Raw genomic sequence first — 16,842 nt, 5'->3', positions numbered from 1 at the left:
AAGAAAGAAACCTCGCTAGTTACCTCTGTAGGGTGCCAGGGAATCAACTCATTATTCTGAAAACTAGCAAATGATGGGGGAAAAACTAGCACTTAGCATAGCGTCATGTCAAAATGCCCCACGCTACACTAAGCACGGAAGGAACAAATGAAACCTACCTTATATCTTTTTAACTTCTGCACTTCTTCTTCGATAAGCAGCTGGTTTTTGGCAACTTCTGACTGAATAGCACTTAACATATTATTACCCTGATCTGTGTCCATGGGTTCCTCCTTAGGGGAAAGAAAAAGAAACACACACCCTAACGATTGAGGCTTAAGTCCAGAATATTTTACAACGATAAACATATGCAGTTATTTTCAAATTCTAACTCTTAATATTGGTGACAGAATACCAGCCTACTAACTGCAATTTTAAAGGATAAAAGCCCTAACTAGTACCTTCCCTATTTCTGTCTTCTACAATAATACATATGAATTTTTACCTAAAAACAAGCTGTACTGTAGCATACAGTATTGCTATAATCTTCTGTTAAGCTATAAAATAAGTTTGCTTAAATATACTCTTAAGAAAATGAGAACAAAGGAATGTAAAAAAACATCTTTGTCTATTACCGAATCTCCTCTCCAATCATATTTACCACATAAAGTCAATCATGGAGACTAATAAAGATTACATATGAATCTAAACGCACCTGATTAACTCTGTAGGAAATACATTCTAACTTGCTTAATGTACAATGAAATTACAGTAAACAGTTCATTGCTAACACTTATTCAGCACATACCATTTCTCAGTCACTGTTTTAACTGGTTCACATGTATTATCTCAGTTAATCCTCATAACAACTTTATAAGGTAAATACTATTACCCTCATTTTACATGAAGAAACTGAGGCACAAAGAAATATACTCAAATTCACATGTCCACTAAGTGGTAAAGACAAGAGCTGAATGGAGGCAGCCTGATTCCAGAGCATATTCTCTTCACCACCACTCAGGACACTTGGTTAAATCTATGTTTTTTTTAAAAAAGAAAGAAAGAAGGAAAGGAAAGGAAATACTTTCCCTGACAGAATAACTAAGCTAGAACTTCGTACTTAAAAACATGGCCACAGGGCCAGCCGCAGCGGCCCAGTGGCTAAGTTCAGCACGCTCCACTTTGGTGGCCCAGGTTCAGCTCCTGGGCACGGACACACACCATTCTGTTAGCAGCCGTGCTGTGCTGGCAGCCCACATACTAAAAAATAGAGGAAGACTGGCACAGATGTTAGCTCAGGGCGAATCTTCCTCAGCAAACAAACAAACAAAAAAAACAACATGGCCACAAACCTCAGCAAGCTGTCTTTGCAACTCCGCTATCTTCTGTTCATATATCATTTTTCTGTCAGACACAATGGCCATTAAGTTAAATCGAATTTCACCTTCACTGTACCTAAAAAAAAGTTAAAATTTATAATGTAATAAAGAATCGTAGCACTATTACAATCAAGATCATCTATTGTGATTATCCCAATGATTCTCTGGGATAAACACAAATCTATCAATAGGCTAATGAAATAACTGACATTTTAAAAAAGCTTTTATATATGAAAGAGTATAACTGCAGGAAAAAATAGCTAAATTTCATAAATCACAAATATTTTTTAAATGTTCTAAAATAAGGTTAGTACTTCCTAAATATTTAATATTTTTAATAGTTCTCATACTTTTATAAGAAATATGGTAACTCATTTACATAAGATCTCAGAAAAACTAAGACCTCAAATTTGTTAAATTAATTAAACTGGCATCTTTTTAATTTTTTATATTTTTTTAATTGCAGTAACATTGGAATATAATATATAGCTTTCAGATGTATATTGTAATGTATTTTGAATTCTGTGTAGATTACATCATGTTCACCACCCAAAACCTAATTATAGTCCACCACATGTGAGCCTCATCACCCCTTTTAACCCCCCTCCCCTTCCCCTCTGAACCACTAATCCAATCTCCATTGCTATGTGTGTGTTTGTTGTTGTTTTTATCTTCTACTTATGAGTGAGACCATACAATATTTGACTTTCTTCCTCTGACTTATTTCACTCAGAATAAGACCCTCAAGGACCATCCATGTTGTCACAAAAAATGGTTGGATTTCATCATTTCTTATGGCTGAGTAGCAGTCCATTGTGCATATATACCACATCTTCTTTATCCATTCATCTCTTGATGGGCACCTAGGTTGCTTCCAAATCTTGGCTACTGTGAATAAGGCTGTGATGAACATAGGGGTGCACATATCTTTATGGCTTTGCGTTTTCAAGTTCTTTGGATAAATACCCAGCAGTGGGATAGCTGGATCATATGATAGATCTATTCTTAATTTTCTGAGATACTCCATACTGCTTTCCATAGTGGCTGCACCAGTTTGCACTCCCACTAGCAGTGTACGAGAGTTCCCTTCTCTCCACACCCTCTCCAACACTTGCTGTTTCCTATCTTGTTAATTACAGCCATTCTGACCAGAGTGAGGAGATACCTCACTGTAGTTTTGATTTGCATTTCCCTGATAGCTAATGATGTTGAGTATCTTTTCATATGCCTATTGGCCATCCATATATCTTCTTTGGAGAAATATATGTTTAGATCTTTTGCCCATTTTTTTTTTTCAAAGATTGGCACCTGAGCTAACAACTGTTGCCAATCTTTTTTTTTTCTTCTTGTTGCTTTTTCTCCCCAAATCCCCCGGGTATATATTTGCATATTTTAGTTGTGGGTCCTTCTAGTTACGGCATCTGGGATGCCACTTCAACGTGACCTGATGAGTGGTGCCATGTCCTCGCCCGGGATCCGAACCGGTGAAACCCTGGGCCACCGAAGCAGAGCACTCGAGCTTAACCCTCGGCCACAGGGCCGGCCCCCTTTTGCTCATTTTTTAATTGGGTTATTGGTTTTCTTGTTGTTGAGATATATGAGTTCTTTGTATATTTTGGATGTTAACCCCTTGTCTGATATATGGTTTGCAAGTATCTTCTCCCAATTGTTAGGTTGTCTTTAAACTGGCATCTTGATGGTAATTAACTATACTGCTTACTATACACTTTTTTCCAAGTCATGATGTAGTTTTTCTTTTTAATTAATGTATTTTCAATATTTCACCTAGACTTTGTTTTATCATATATGTATATACTTTTTTCCAAGTCATGATGTAGGTCCTATTTTTAATATTTCACCTATATTTTGTTTTTATTATATATAAATATGTAAAATAATGTGTAAAATGTTTGTATAATATTTTATTAATATAACGTGATTATATCCTATTGTAAAATTTCTGAATGCTGTTTCACTACTCTGATGCCAAAGAAACATCTCATAGTACAAGCCTGTTTACAGTAGGGATTTAAGTTAGAAAAATTATCCACAACTTTATATAAATGGTGCTGAATCAAGATGAAAATATAAAGAAAATGTAAACCTGTTTTTGCATTAGTTCACCTGCAAGAGCTTCTCATACACAGTTCTATTCACCAGAAAGAACAGGGCCCAGTATAACTCCAATGCTTTGAACTATGTAAAAATGTTGTTCTTAAAAATCTACTTGTGGGACTTCCATTTCCCTATTCCTCCCACTAAGAAAATATCAAACTAAAAACCCTTGGATATAATATATATTAAAAAAAGAAAAAGAAAATTGTGAAAGGTGGAGAGAAGGCAGACCAGCTAGGACATGAGGACTCAAAGATGCCACGGTGGTGAATTTCCTGGGTTCTCTTCCTGCCTCATATACCCTGGACATGAAGCTAAGGAAGCTAGCAACCAAGAAATGCCAACCGACAGACAAAAAAGCGCCAACAAGTCTGCTCTTTCTCTCCAACAGGAAAGGAGCAACCTCATGAGACAGAAAACTTTTAGACAATAAGAACTCTACCCATAGCCAAACACAACTGAAAAAACTGTGGCCCCAACCCTACCCACCAGCAAAGGCTGAACAGGGAGCCCAGACTTCCGTCCTCACTAGGCTGTAACACTGAGGCAGCAGGGCTGGTGTCAGAACAGGGTAAGCAGGAAGCTGGGACTTTCACCTCTGCAGGCGGTAATGGCACCTACTTGTGGTATGAGAGGAGACGAAGTGGGAAGTCACTGACACCCAGTGGTAAAGAAGCCTCCCCAGCTTCAGCATCAGTGGAGTCATGCAGAGAGCAATGACAGGGCACGCCTTCCCCTCCCAGCCAGGGTGGTATCAGTGGAAGCCCTACTGGAGACTGGAACTCCCACCCCTGCCCAGGGGCAACAAGGAACCCCTCCCCACCTCAGGTGTCAATGGAGGTGGAGCGGGTAACCTGGACTTCTACTCCTATCTGGCAATAACAAGGCAGCATCCCTGATTTACCTTGCCAGAGCAGTGCCCATAAAACCCAGCTAAAACAGAAGTTCTAAATACCCAGAATCTTATTATCAAACACCCAAAATGGCCAAGTTTCAATCAATAATCACTCCTCATATTAAAAATCATGAAAATCTCAATTTGAATGGCAAAGATACTCAATAGATAGCGAGATGGCAGATGTTAGGATTCTCTGACAAAGATTTTAAAACAGCCATCACAGAATGATTCAACAAGCAATTATGAACACATTGGAAAGAAATGAAAAAACAGAAAGTCTCAGCAAAGAAACAGAAGATATAAAGAAGAGCTACATGAAAACTTTACAAATGAAATATACAATAATAAAAAGGCCCAAAGGAGGAGCTTTGGGCAGAATGGAGAAGATAAAGGTAAGAATCAGTGAACTGGAAGAGAGGACAACAGAAATTACCCAACTGAACCAGAGAGAACAGAGAAAACAGAGTCCCCCATAAGAAAGGAGAGAGCCTCAGGGACCTGTGGGACTAAAGTGAAAGATCCAACAGTTGTGTCAGAGTCCTGGAAGGGGTGGAGAAAGAAGGGGAGGTTGAAGAAGTACTCCAAGATGGAATGGCTAAAAATTTCCCAAATCTGACAAGAGACATAAACCCACAGACTCAAGAAGATTAGAAAACCCCAAATAAGATAAACACACAGAAATGCACACCAAGACACATCATATTCAAATTTATGAAAACTAAAGACAAAGAAAAATTTTTGAGAGTAGCACGAGAGAAACAACACTGTATCTACGGGGCAAAACAGTTTCAACAGTGGATTTATCATCAGAAAACATGGGGACAAGAAAGGAGTGACATAACATTCTTCAAGTGCTAAAAGAAAACACTGTCAAAACAGAATTCTATACACAGTGAAAACATCCTTCAGGAATGAAATAGACATCAAGACTTCCTTAGATGAAGAAAAATTAGGAATCTGCTGACAGCAGACCCATCCTAAAAGAATGGCTAAGGGAAATTTTCTAAACAGACAGGAAATGATAAAAGAAGGAATTCTGGAACATCAGGAAGGAAGAACAATGGAAAAAGTAAAATTATGGGTAAATACAATACATTTTTCTTCTCTTAACATGGGTGAGTTCAGCAAGGTTGAAGGATGCAGAATAAAGAAAAAAATCATTTCTACACACTAATAATGATCACTCGGAAATCGAAAATGAAAATATATATCATTTGTAATTACTCAAAAGAATATAAAGTGCTTGGGTACAAATCTGCCAAAACATGTATTAGGACTCATATGCTGAAAACTACAAAATGCTGATGAAAGAAATTACAAAAGATCTACGTAAATGGAGAGACATACCATGTTCATGGACTGGAAGACTCAACATAGTAAAGATGCCAACTTTCAAACTGATATAAATGTTTGAGAGAATTCCCATCAAAATCCCAGCAAGAATTTTTTTAGATATAGGAGATTATACTAAAATTTATATGGGAAGGCAGAGGATCTATAATAGCTAAAACAACTTTGAAGAAAAAGAATAAAGTTGGAAGTATCAGTCTACCTGATTTCAAGACTTATAATATAGCTCAGTAATCAAGACTGTGTAGCATTGGAAGAGAGCAGACAAACGGATCACTGGAATAGAACAGCGAACCCAGGAGCAGCCCCACACAAACATGCCCAACTGGTTTTTCACAAGGGAGCAGGAGTAATTCAGTAGAGGAAGGATAGCCATTTCAATAAACAGTGCATAGGCAAAAAAATATGAACCTTGACTTAACTTCACACCCTACACAAAGAAGACAGTAGAAAATCTTTGGGCTCTAGAGCTAGGCAAAGAATTCTTAGATTTGACAACAAAAATACAATTCATGGGAAAGACTGATAAATTGGACTTCTTTGGGATTAAGAGTTTTTGCTCTGTGTAGGATCGTGTTGGGGGGATCAGGGGACGGTTTACAGACTGGAAAAGAATATTTGCAGGCAACGTGTCTGATGAAGGACTAGTAACAGCCAGAACTTCAAGGCTCAACGGTCAAAAAACAAACACTCCAATTACAAAACAGGAAAAAAGGCATGAAAAGATTTTCAACATCATTAGTCATTAGGGAAATACAGATTAAACCGTAATGAAATATCACTATCCACCTATCAGAATGGCTAAAATAAAAAAATGTGACAAAACCAAATGCCCGCAAAGATGTGGAGAAACTGAATCACTCGTACATTGCTGCAATGTAAAATGGTACAGACACTCTAGAAAAGACTTTGGCAGTTTCTTAAAAAAATTAAACATGCATTTACAATGCAACTCAGCAATGGTGCTCCTGGGCATTTATCCCAGAGAAATGAAAACTTAAGTTCACGCAAAAATCTGTACACAAATGTTTACTGCAGTTTTATTCATAAGAGCCAAAAAAACAATGCAGATGGGCTTCAGTGGCCGAGTGGGCAAAAAAATGGTATAGCCATACCACAGTATACTACTCATTGATAGAAAAGAATGAACTATTGGTACTCTTAACAGCCTAAATGAATCTCCGGAGAATTATGCTGAGTGAAAAGAAGCCAATCCAAAAAGGTTACATATTCAATGACTGCATTTATATAACATTCTTTAAATGACAAAAATTATAGAACTAGGGATTAAGGACGGAGGCTATGGGCAGGGGAGGGAAGCGGCTGTGGTTATACAAGGGCAACAAGAAGAATCCTTGTGGCAATGGAAACATTCTGTATCTCGACTGAGACACTGTTCTACAGTTTTGCAAGATGTTACCACTGCAGGGTAAAGGGTACACAGGATCTCTCTGAATTATTTTTATAACTGAATGTGAATATATAATTACCTCAAAATAAAAAGTTTAATTTAATAAAAAAAATAGATGCTCAAAAACAAAACTCTACAAAATAACTGTACACAATATCTAACTTAATGGAGATCTGCATGTTTAACTTCTGTAAAGACAAGACGACATATTACTATGTAGAATTTAGACATTTCCTGAAATAGATTTCCTGAACACACTAATCCAATTAAAAGTAGATGTTCAAAAAGCATTGCTAAAATAACAATAAAATAAAAGTTAAAAACAAAAGTTTCAAAATCAGAACGTTATGCCAATGAGATTTGCTGAGCATTTACTTTTGTATCCTTTTTTCTATGACCGGCCTCACTGCACTGATCCAGTCATCTTGATTGCACGCCCCTAGAAAGAGATTTAAACGCATGTAAGTCAAACAAAATCAACATTAATCTTATTTCAAAAGTTTGGTCCAAAATATCTTTTCTTATAAATATTTTAGCAAATTCAGAATGGTAAAAATCCTTTTGGCATAATTTTTAAGTTTCAATTCTTATTTTCTTAGTAATGGTAAGGGGAAAGAGCATCCATTGCCACATTATTGTGTCACTTAGTAGGTGCTGGACAAATGTTTGAGAAAGTAATGAATGAGGGAGTTATCTCATTAAAACTCACAACTCTGTGAAACAAAGATAACTCCCTTCATTTTACAGATGATGAAACTGAGGGTTAAGAAAAACCAGGCCACGTGTTAGTGGCAAAACAAGGATTCGATCCTTATCTATCTGACTCTCCACCACCATAAGTATAAAATAAAAAACTGAAATCCACATATAATGCAAAACCAATTCTACCCAGTTGTTTTAATCCTCTTTTTCACCATAAATTTTAGCACAGCCACCAGCTGTAGAGCAAAACTGGCTGTTCTGCTTTATCTTTTTCTTCCTTTATATTTGATGGTTCCAATGAATAGAGAATGGCTGATCAGATAGAAGCCAACAGAGGAAATGCAGAGATCAGATCAACCACGAAACTAGAGAAAACCAACTTCTACAGAATTAAAAGAATATTCTATTAATTTTCTGTAACGGACATAAAAAAAGCACTATTTTCCAACAGAGAGGTAACACAAATCCGCATGAGATAAACTATTGGTTCTACACAGGGGGCATGGTCAAAATGTACAAACAGAACGAAACTATGTTAAATTTATTTTAAAACTAGAAGTTTTATAAACAGCAAGTAACATTAGATTCAACTAAAACAGGTTTCGTTGGACTCAAAAATAGACCTAAAAAAAAAAAGGAAAGCTTAATAAGGTAAAAATTAAAGAGTTAAAATCCTTTTGCAGACCTATTATTTTAGTACTATATCAGAACCACCAATTGTACCCTCAGCCTTGATACCCATTTATCATTTTGCTCAAGGTTAGAGACTAGACGGAATCAGGACAAATCTAATCTCTGGCACAAAGGCCAACAGCACATTAATACACTATTTAAGTAGAAACTTCGAAGAAAAGTATTTTTATAAATTGTTAAACACTGAATTAAAGTGATTCTGAATGATCCCATTCCAAATGAAAATACCTTAATACAAGATGATGATAAGAAACGCTTACTATCCCTTATCAGCAGGTTAAAAATGACAAAAATAGCTTAAGTTCACTAAAAGAAGTAGTTTTTAAAAGTTAACTGGAAAATAAAAAATAAACTATGTAATATATGGGTTAAAAAAATTTCTCTTAGAAAAAAATTCAAGATCCAATTGAACTACAGGAGTCAACGTGTGCCTCCTGTCTGTTATTTAACTTCATAAAGTATGAAGAGCTGAAGGCCTTCGTGACGTTATGCTACCTGTGGTCCCCTCCGCCTTCAAAGTTTAAGCAGCACTGTGGCTAAAACGAGGGTGAACACTGAATCTTGCTTCCCGTCAAAACTGAAATACCAGGGATAGGAGCCAGATTACCTAAATCAATCGGTCCTTCTCTCAATCCGTCTAATTCATACAATCTTCCATTAACAGGAACATAACTGACAAAGTGAAAAGCATCTTCTTCTTTTGCCGATGTCTTTGCGTCAAACTCGAACATCTGCTGTCTACGGTGAAGAAAAAAATAGTGAGAGACAAACAGGCAAAAAGAAATCGTATTTATCTAACATAAAGTCTTTTTACCTGGCGAAACTGTTGTGTACTTGCCGAATCACGTCCGAATTGCTCAGTGCCAAACCTTTCATCTGAAACAGTTTTTTAAAGTAAACCATCAAAATAAGAACTACCACAAATAAAGCATTTTAGGAATAAGAAGATTATACTCACAGCTGCATCAAAACTTTGTGAAAATTCCTTAAATTCTGATAACGTCTCTCCTAAATGGACATCTTGATGGGTACAATTCAGTAACACACTTACTATGGCTTGAGTAGCACAAGCATTATTAATTACCTATAAAATACGAAAACAAAGATATTATCAATTTGCTGAAAAGAAAAAAAAGCAGCTTTCAACTGGTGACAATGACCCCCAAAACATAAAGTTAACAGTTTTCCATTTTTATTTCATAGTCTTAGCATAAACATAATAATAAATACGTTTAATTTCCATTCTAATTTTCTTTCAGGAATTTGCTGCAATTCTGGACTTGAAGATTCTAGGAAACCAAATAAATTAAATGAACTCATAACATCAGCGAAACCAATCCAGTCAGGATAAGATCAACCATTTGTGATGTAAAACAGAGCTGACTAAGCCAAGAGAACTCGTCCTCCCTCCTAGTCACTTCCTCCTATACTCACTTCTACCTATCCAAAGGCAACCCATATTTCAGTACCCAGCACAAGCTCCAACGCACCTATGTGGCTTCTAGAGAAATGATCCAACAGCTCGTATGAATTTCTACCCTCATCCGAATTCCTCAAAAGGATTTCTATTGTCCACAGATTTTCCAACTCAATCATACACAGTCTGTACAGTGCTGTCATCCAGCTGTTAACTGTTTATTTAACAAATTATGTGGACTTTACATTCTAGTCAGAGGAGAAAACATTTAGATAGCCCTACTATGTGCCAGGTACTTTCCTAGGCACTTCACAAGTGTTCATTCTTTTAATCCTCTCAACAACCTATGAAGAAGTATTATTACCCTCACTTTACATTTGTGGAAGCTGAGGCACAAGATTAAGTAACTTGCCCAAAGGGCACAGGACTAAGCAAGAGGCAGACAGTCTGGTTCTAGAATTTGTGCACTTAGCCATGATGCTAGGCTGGCTCTGTACATACATATGTTGTCTCTCCAACAAGATTATAACCTACTTAGGGACAAGGGCTTCTCCCACACTCCCTATGGAGCCCACCCAGTGTCAAGATCACAGAGCTGGAAAGAACCTCAGATGATCAGTGCGAATGCTGGCAATGTTAAGCACACAGGTGAGTTAAACCTGGTAAAGGATTTTAAAAATACAGCTTAGTCCTACTGCTATATTTTGTTACCATACGGTAACTAAATATCATTTTGTAATTAGAGTCTTTCCAAACACGCTAATTCACTTAGGATTTTACAATTTGGTAAATTACCTATTTATATCCTGCCTGATTTCAGAAGAACAATTCTCAACTACCTTCCCTCTTTAATTCTTACACTCCTCTACCTTCCATGTTGCCAGAGGCTTCTGAGGTCTTGTGAAACATCCACCAGTTCTTACACTTTTGACTCAGTATGTTTGAAAAATTCCTTGAGAAGACTGCGTTCCCCCTTAGGGAACTCTCTTACTCCCAATTCTCCAACAAATATAACGAGACCACCACATTTCTGTAATTCCTTCTTATAGGATTTTCTAATCAAAACTATCTTACAATTGTTGAATTAGGGAAAAGTAACAGGAGACCTAGAATCCAATTAACATTGCTGCTGATTTCTTTTAATACACGTTTTGATCAGAATCCCAGTTCTTTAATAAATCTGGATGAAAAACTTTAATGGTTAAAGGAGGCTTCATAAAGGTGGTTAAATAAAACTCTGTAAGACGTAGTGCTCCCTCATCTTGGGCCAAAATTACTTGGGGCTCGGTGGGTAGGAGTGAAGTTAGAAGAAGTTAAAATTTATACTCATTCACACATTCCTTCAAAATTGTGCCATAATTAAAGACATAATATGTCCCAGTGCTAGGCTAGATGCTGAGGCTATAGCAGAGAATACCATCGAACATGCCTACTCCCTTAGATCTAAGGACTGCAATTCTGTAATGTTTTTTAAAGAATTAGAAAAAACTTGCAAACTCAAATTGCACACACTAAATATGTGGTTTTTTGTATATCAACTATATTTCAATAAAGCTGTTTTTTTTTAAAAAAAAGAAAGAAGAATCCTGTGGTCACAGATATTTCTCTTCCAATATTAATAGTGATTTACAACGTCCATGATTTATTACAGCTCATATTGTGTGCGTGAAGAATAGTAATTATGGTGTGTGTGGGTATAAACATATCTCTTCAGGTTTTAAAATGAGTTCAGCACCACCAAGTGGTCATGCTATATACAGTACAAAATTACCCAAAAAAAAAGACCTTGAAAAGTGCGTGGCCTTTCATTCATTCAAATATTTACTGAACACCTACTGTGTGCCAGGCATTGTGATAAATGCCGAACATACAGTGACCAAGAGAGCTGTGGTCCTCTGACCTCATGAAATTCACATAAAAATCACCTTAGACACATCTACTTGGGAGAACTTTAACTTTAGCTCATGTCACAAAAAATTCACTGCAGTATAAACTATTTATGTAGGCCTCAACTTTTTAAACCTTAAATTACCCTGAGTGTTCTATTATATACTCTGGCTTTTAACACATTTTTAAATAAAGTAGTAGAGCTCGACAATAGAAACAGCACAGAGCAAGAGGTCACAGTAGGGCTGGTCCAGAACCTTACGATAATTTGGTTTGAATTCCTCTGAAAGGGCACACATATTCTCTAGTTCATCCTGGCTCTTCCACTCCCTATTTCTTACACACAATCTGATTCACACATTCATGTTGCCAACCTGATCCTGCAGCCACTTGACTTTGCAAACCCTGGACTAGAGAAGAAGTCCTTTTCATAGTTTATACAAAAGAAGATGGTAGATGTCCAGAGGTACTAATGGTACTAAAATACCTTAAAGTACTGCATTATAAATTATACTCAATCGTCACTGAGTCATAGCTATAAGATAAATTTAAAAATTTTTAATGTGTTTTAGTGTTTATTAGTAATCAAGGAAAGAAGGGTTGAGAATGAAACTGTTGGTTCCGAAAGGGAAAGTGATATTAAGGGAAAAAAAGAAACTATAAGATAAATGCCCTGAGTGTGAAGAACTGAGAAAGAAATACATACAAGAATAAGATGAAGAGAAAAGCAAAATAATGAAGAAAGAAATCATCTTGGACTGGAGTATCAGAGAAGGTTTCTCTGTGAATGTGGAATTTTCATAGAGCTTTGAAAGTCTGTAGGACCTAGAGAACAGAGAAGGAAATTCATTCTAGGAAGAGAGCAGGGTATGAACCAAGGAACAAATTAAGATGCTATGCTCAAGAGACCACAAGCATGGTGGTTTGTATTAATATGGTTGTAGTCATAGCTTGGGGTAATTCGTTACCTTGTAAATCATTGACCTTGAGGAATTAGTAGTTTACCTTAGGAGTAAGAGATTTTTAATAGGGAAATAATAAAAATAGTGCTTCAGAAAAATGCAGTTTAAGACAATTTACAGGAAGGACTAAAGGTCGCTAAAAACAGAAACAAGATCAGCTAATGCAAGTATGGAATAATTAAGGGTAATGAATTAGTAGAGTAAATAAAACCACTATCTCACTAATATGCAAGTCAGAATTCCAGGAGTCAGGAAAGTAACTAAAAATAAAATAAGATTAAAAAGAATAACGGGTGGGGGGGGGCCAGGCCCAAATGATCTTATAGGCCAATTCTATCAAAATTTGAAGAAAGAGACCATACAAATTTTATATAAATTCTTCAGGACAAAAAAAGAGGAAATTTCAACTCATTTCATGAAGCCAGCATTACTCTAATACGAAAACTAGTCAAAGGCATTACAAGAAAGGGAAATTAAGGCCTATTTCATTCATAAATATAGGTGCAAACACTCTACACCAATACTACTGAATTAAATCCAACAGTGTATAAAAAAAAAATACATCATGGCCAACTGGGCTCATCCCAGATATGGAAGGATGATTTAATATTAGAAAAATTCATAAACATGACTGAACACATTAACCTATTAATAGAGGGAAAACAGAGGCCGGCCCAGTGGCACAGTGGTTAAGTTTGCACGTTCCCTTCAGCAGCCCGGGGTTCACTGGTTCGGATCCCAGGTACAGACGTGGCACCGATTGGCAAGCTATGCTGTGTTAGGTGTCCCACATGTAAAGCAGAGGAAGATGGGCATGGATGTTAGCTCAGGGCCAGTCTTCCTCAGCAAAAAGAGAAGGACTGGCGGCAGATGTTAGCTCAGGGCTAATCTTCCTCAAAAAAAAAAACCCAAAAACTTAAAAAAAAAAAAAAAAAAAGAGGGAAAATAAACATGATCATCTTAATAGATGCAGAAAAACCCTTGAAAAATTTTAATCCTTCCATAACAAAGACACTTAGTCAATCAATAACAGAATGTCCTTACCTGAAAAAGAACATTATAAGAAAAAGAAAAGAGTAAACATCATCCAAAATGGAGAAATAGTAAAAGCATTCCCTTTAAAATCACAATGATTTTATTGGAGGTGTTTAGCCAGGTAACTAACAAGGTAACTTTTCAGGTAACAAGACAAGAAAAATAAATTAGAGGCATAAGGATTCGAAAGGAGGAAATAAAACTGCTCTTATTTGATACAGTAGACTGAAAACCCTCCTCCCAAAAAAACCAACAAATATTAGAGATAATACAAAAGCGTAGCAAGATGACTATAATATTAAAACCCAAAAGTGAATTGCATTTTTTTTGTACCTGCAAACACCTACAAGATGTAATTGAAGAGAAGGCAATTTATAATTACAATAGCGATATCAAGGAATTAGGATAAATCTAACAAAAGATGTAAAAGACCTCTACCGAGAAAATTATGCAACATATTAAAGATAATAAAGAAGATCTAAATAGAGATACATACTATGTTCGTGACTTAATATCATGAAGATATAAATTCTCCCAATATTGATATATATATTCAATGCTATTCCAGTCAGAATTCCAACAGAATTTTTCATACAACTCGATAAGATGACTCAAATTTAAATGATGAACACAGGGCCAAGAATAGCAAGGATATTTCTGAAAAAGAGCAGGGAGGGGAGACATGACCTATTAGACATCAGAATTTATGAAGAAGTAAAGGAATTAAGATAGTGTGGCATTGGCACAGAGACATATTGATCAGTGGAACAGAGTACATTCCAGAAAACACACACGCGCGCGCGCACACACGCATATGGAACTTCGGTGTACAACAGAGGCAACACGTCAGATAAATAAGGCAAACAACGAATGTTCGAGAAATGAGGCTAGAAACAAATGGTGATCTATATGGAAAAAGATAAAACTGAACCCCTATTTCCCATGATATACAATGCATTATGGACACAGATCTCAAAAATTAAAATTTAAATACATAGGTAAGTATCTTTTACAACTTCAGACAGATAATTTCTTTAACAAGATTCAAAAAGCATTGGTTGTAAAATACAAAATTGTACTCAACAAAAGACACCCAGAAAAGGTAAAACAACAAGGTGTAAACTTGGAGAAGTAGTATCAAGAATAGATAAACAACTCCCACAAATCAAAAAGAAGGGCACAATTAACCCCATAGAAAAATAACTTAAAACAGGAATTTCCCAGAAGAAACACATATGGCCATTAAGCACACGAAGACCCTTTCATCATGATTAGTGACCCGGGAGATGTAAACCAAGACCAGAATGAAGCAGCATTTCAGAGTGAGCTGGCTGGCAAAAAAAATTTTTTTTGAGGAAGATTAGCCCTGAGCTAACATCTGCCAATCCTCCTCTTTTTGCTGAGGAAGGCTGGCCCTGAGCTAACATCCGTGCCCATCTTCCTCTACTTTATATGTGGGACGCCTACCACAGCATGGCGTGCCAAGCGGTGCCATGTCCACACCCAGGATCCGAACCGGCGAACCCTGGGCCGCCAAGAAGCAGAACGTGCACACTTAACTGCTGCGTCACTGGGCCAGCCCTTGGCTGGCAACAATTAAAAAGGCCTAACAATACCACATTTGGAGTGTGCAGCTACATAGTAACTCAGATATAGTTAGTGGGAGTGTAAACTGGAACATCTACTTCAGAAAACATTTGATAGTTCCTCCTAAAGCTGCACATTTATGCATCAGATGAAGCAGTTGTTCTACTTCTGGGTATAACAGGAGAAATTTGCACATGTATAACAGGAGACATGTACAAAAATGCTTAGTCACACAACCACAGTAACTGGTGGAAAACCCAAACGCCAGCCTACAGAAAGTAAGTCAACAAACCATAGCGTGTTCACGCAATTGATATTACACAGCATGCAAAGTAAGCGGACTGCTCTGAGGAACTACTTACGCGTGAATTTTGAACACTATAACATTAAGTCAAAGTTATGCCCCCCAAAATTACACAGAGCATGATACATTTCATCAAGTTAAAATTTTATATACACACACCCCTTTTTAGGATTACAAAAAATACACAAAAAGGAAAGCAAGGAAATGATACAGAATTCGACGTCAGGGTCACACTGGATGGAGGGAGGGAGGATGAGTTATGTTGGACAATGGGTGGGAGAGAAGGAAATAACAGTTAGGTGAAGTTTATTTGGGTGGTGAGTTCTTAGGTACTTACTATATTACTGAAAATAACCAAATAAATAAATAAATAAGTAAAAGGAGGCCATTAGCATGTCATCAATCAAGGACTATCATAATTCCATTCTGAGTACCTGAAGATGATTTTTTTAAGAAGGAAAAAAAGAAAAAAAGAAAAAGATGTCATCATTGATTGACATGTCTTCCTCCTCCATCCCCACATCCAATCCATTGCACATCAAAGGTTTATCTCCCAAGTACTGTTCACATCTGTTCACATCTATCTCTACTACGAGTCTTTCATCCACCCTTGCATGGACTTGTGCAAAAGCCCCCATGTGATATCTGGTCTTATATCCTACACCACTCCCTCCTCCTCAAATGCATTCCCTACACGGCAGCCAAGGCAGTCTCTTCTAAAGGAAAATCTGATCGTGTTCCCCTTCTTAAAACACTTCAATAACCTTCTATCACTCTTATGATTTGGACCAAGTCTCAACCACGGCCTAAAATGCCCTGCAGGATCTGACCTCTGGCTGCATCTACGGTAGAAGGCTAATAGTTGTTCTCTAATATCCATCTTCTCCTTCTTCCATATGAAAGAGAACCCAAATTTATCTGGGTCCATGGCCACCTGGAACAAAGACAACTTTCCTACTCTCCTTTGCTGCTAAGTACAGCCAGGGCTGAGTTCTGGCCAAAGAGAAGTAAGCATGTGACGCTGGCAAATTCTAGAAAATATCCATAAAGGGAGACGAGTGTGTTGTCCCCTTCCTGCTGTCTGGAGCGTGGAATTGAGATAAAATGGCTGAAACTCCAACAA

At 36.9% G+C, this 16,842-nt stretch overlaps 1 protein-coding gene across 12 annotated transcripts in view; it reads right to left on the bottom strand.

Moving 5' to 3' along the window:
• Positions 1-16,842, bottom strand: part of UCHL5 (ubiquitin C-terminal hydrolase L5) — a 42,033-nt gene that overhangs the window by 9,587 nt on the left and 15,604 nt on the right. For 6 of the 12 annotated variants that reach the window (XM_070501618.1, XM_014849896.3, XM_070501612.1 and 3 more), the window contains exons 4-9: positions 9,486-9,611; positions 9,342-9,403; positions 9,135-9,265; positions 7,508-7,571; positions 1,332-1,434; positions 159-269 (exon numbers count right to left, since the gene is read on the bottom strand). In XM_070501618.1, coding sequence (XP_070357719.1) covers positions 159-269; positions 1,332-1,434; positions 7,508-7,571; positions 9,135-9,265; positions 9,342-9,403 — 471 coding nt within the window. In that variant the 5' untranslated portion in view covers positions 9,486-9,611. Of the gene's footprint in view, positions 1-158; positions 273-1,331; positions 1,435-7,507; positions 7,572-9,134; positions 9,266-9,341; positions 9,404-9,485; positions 9,612-16,842 lie in introns of all 12 variants that reach the window. The other 6 variants (XM_070501617.1, XM_070501613.1, XM_044762630.2 and 3 more) reach the window with 1 other exon arrangement.

Source organism: Equus asinus, chromosome 30 (assembly GCF_041296235.1).
Source record: "Equus asinus isolate D_3611 breed Donkey chromosome 30, EquAss-T2T_v2, whole genome shotgun sequence".
NCBI classification, from domain to species: Eukaryota; Metazoa; Chordata; class Mammalia; order Perissodactyla; family Equidae; genus Equus; species Equus asinus.
Note: the sequence above shows the minus strand (reverse complement) of the source record. Positions and strands in the feature narration are given on the sequence as shown.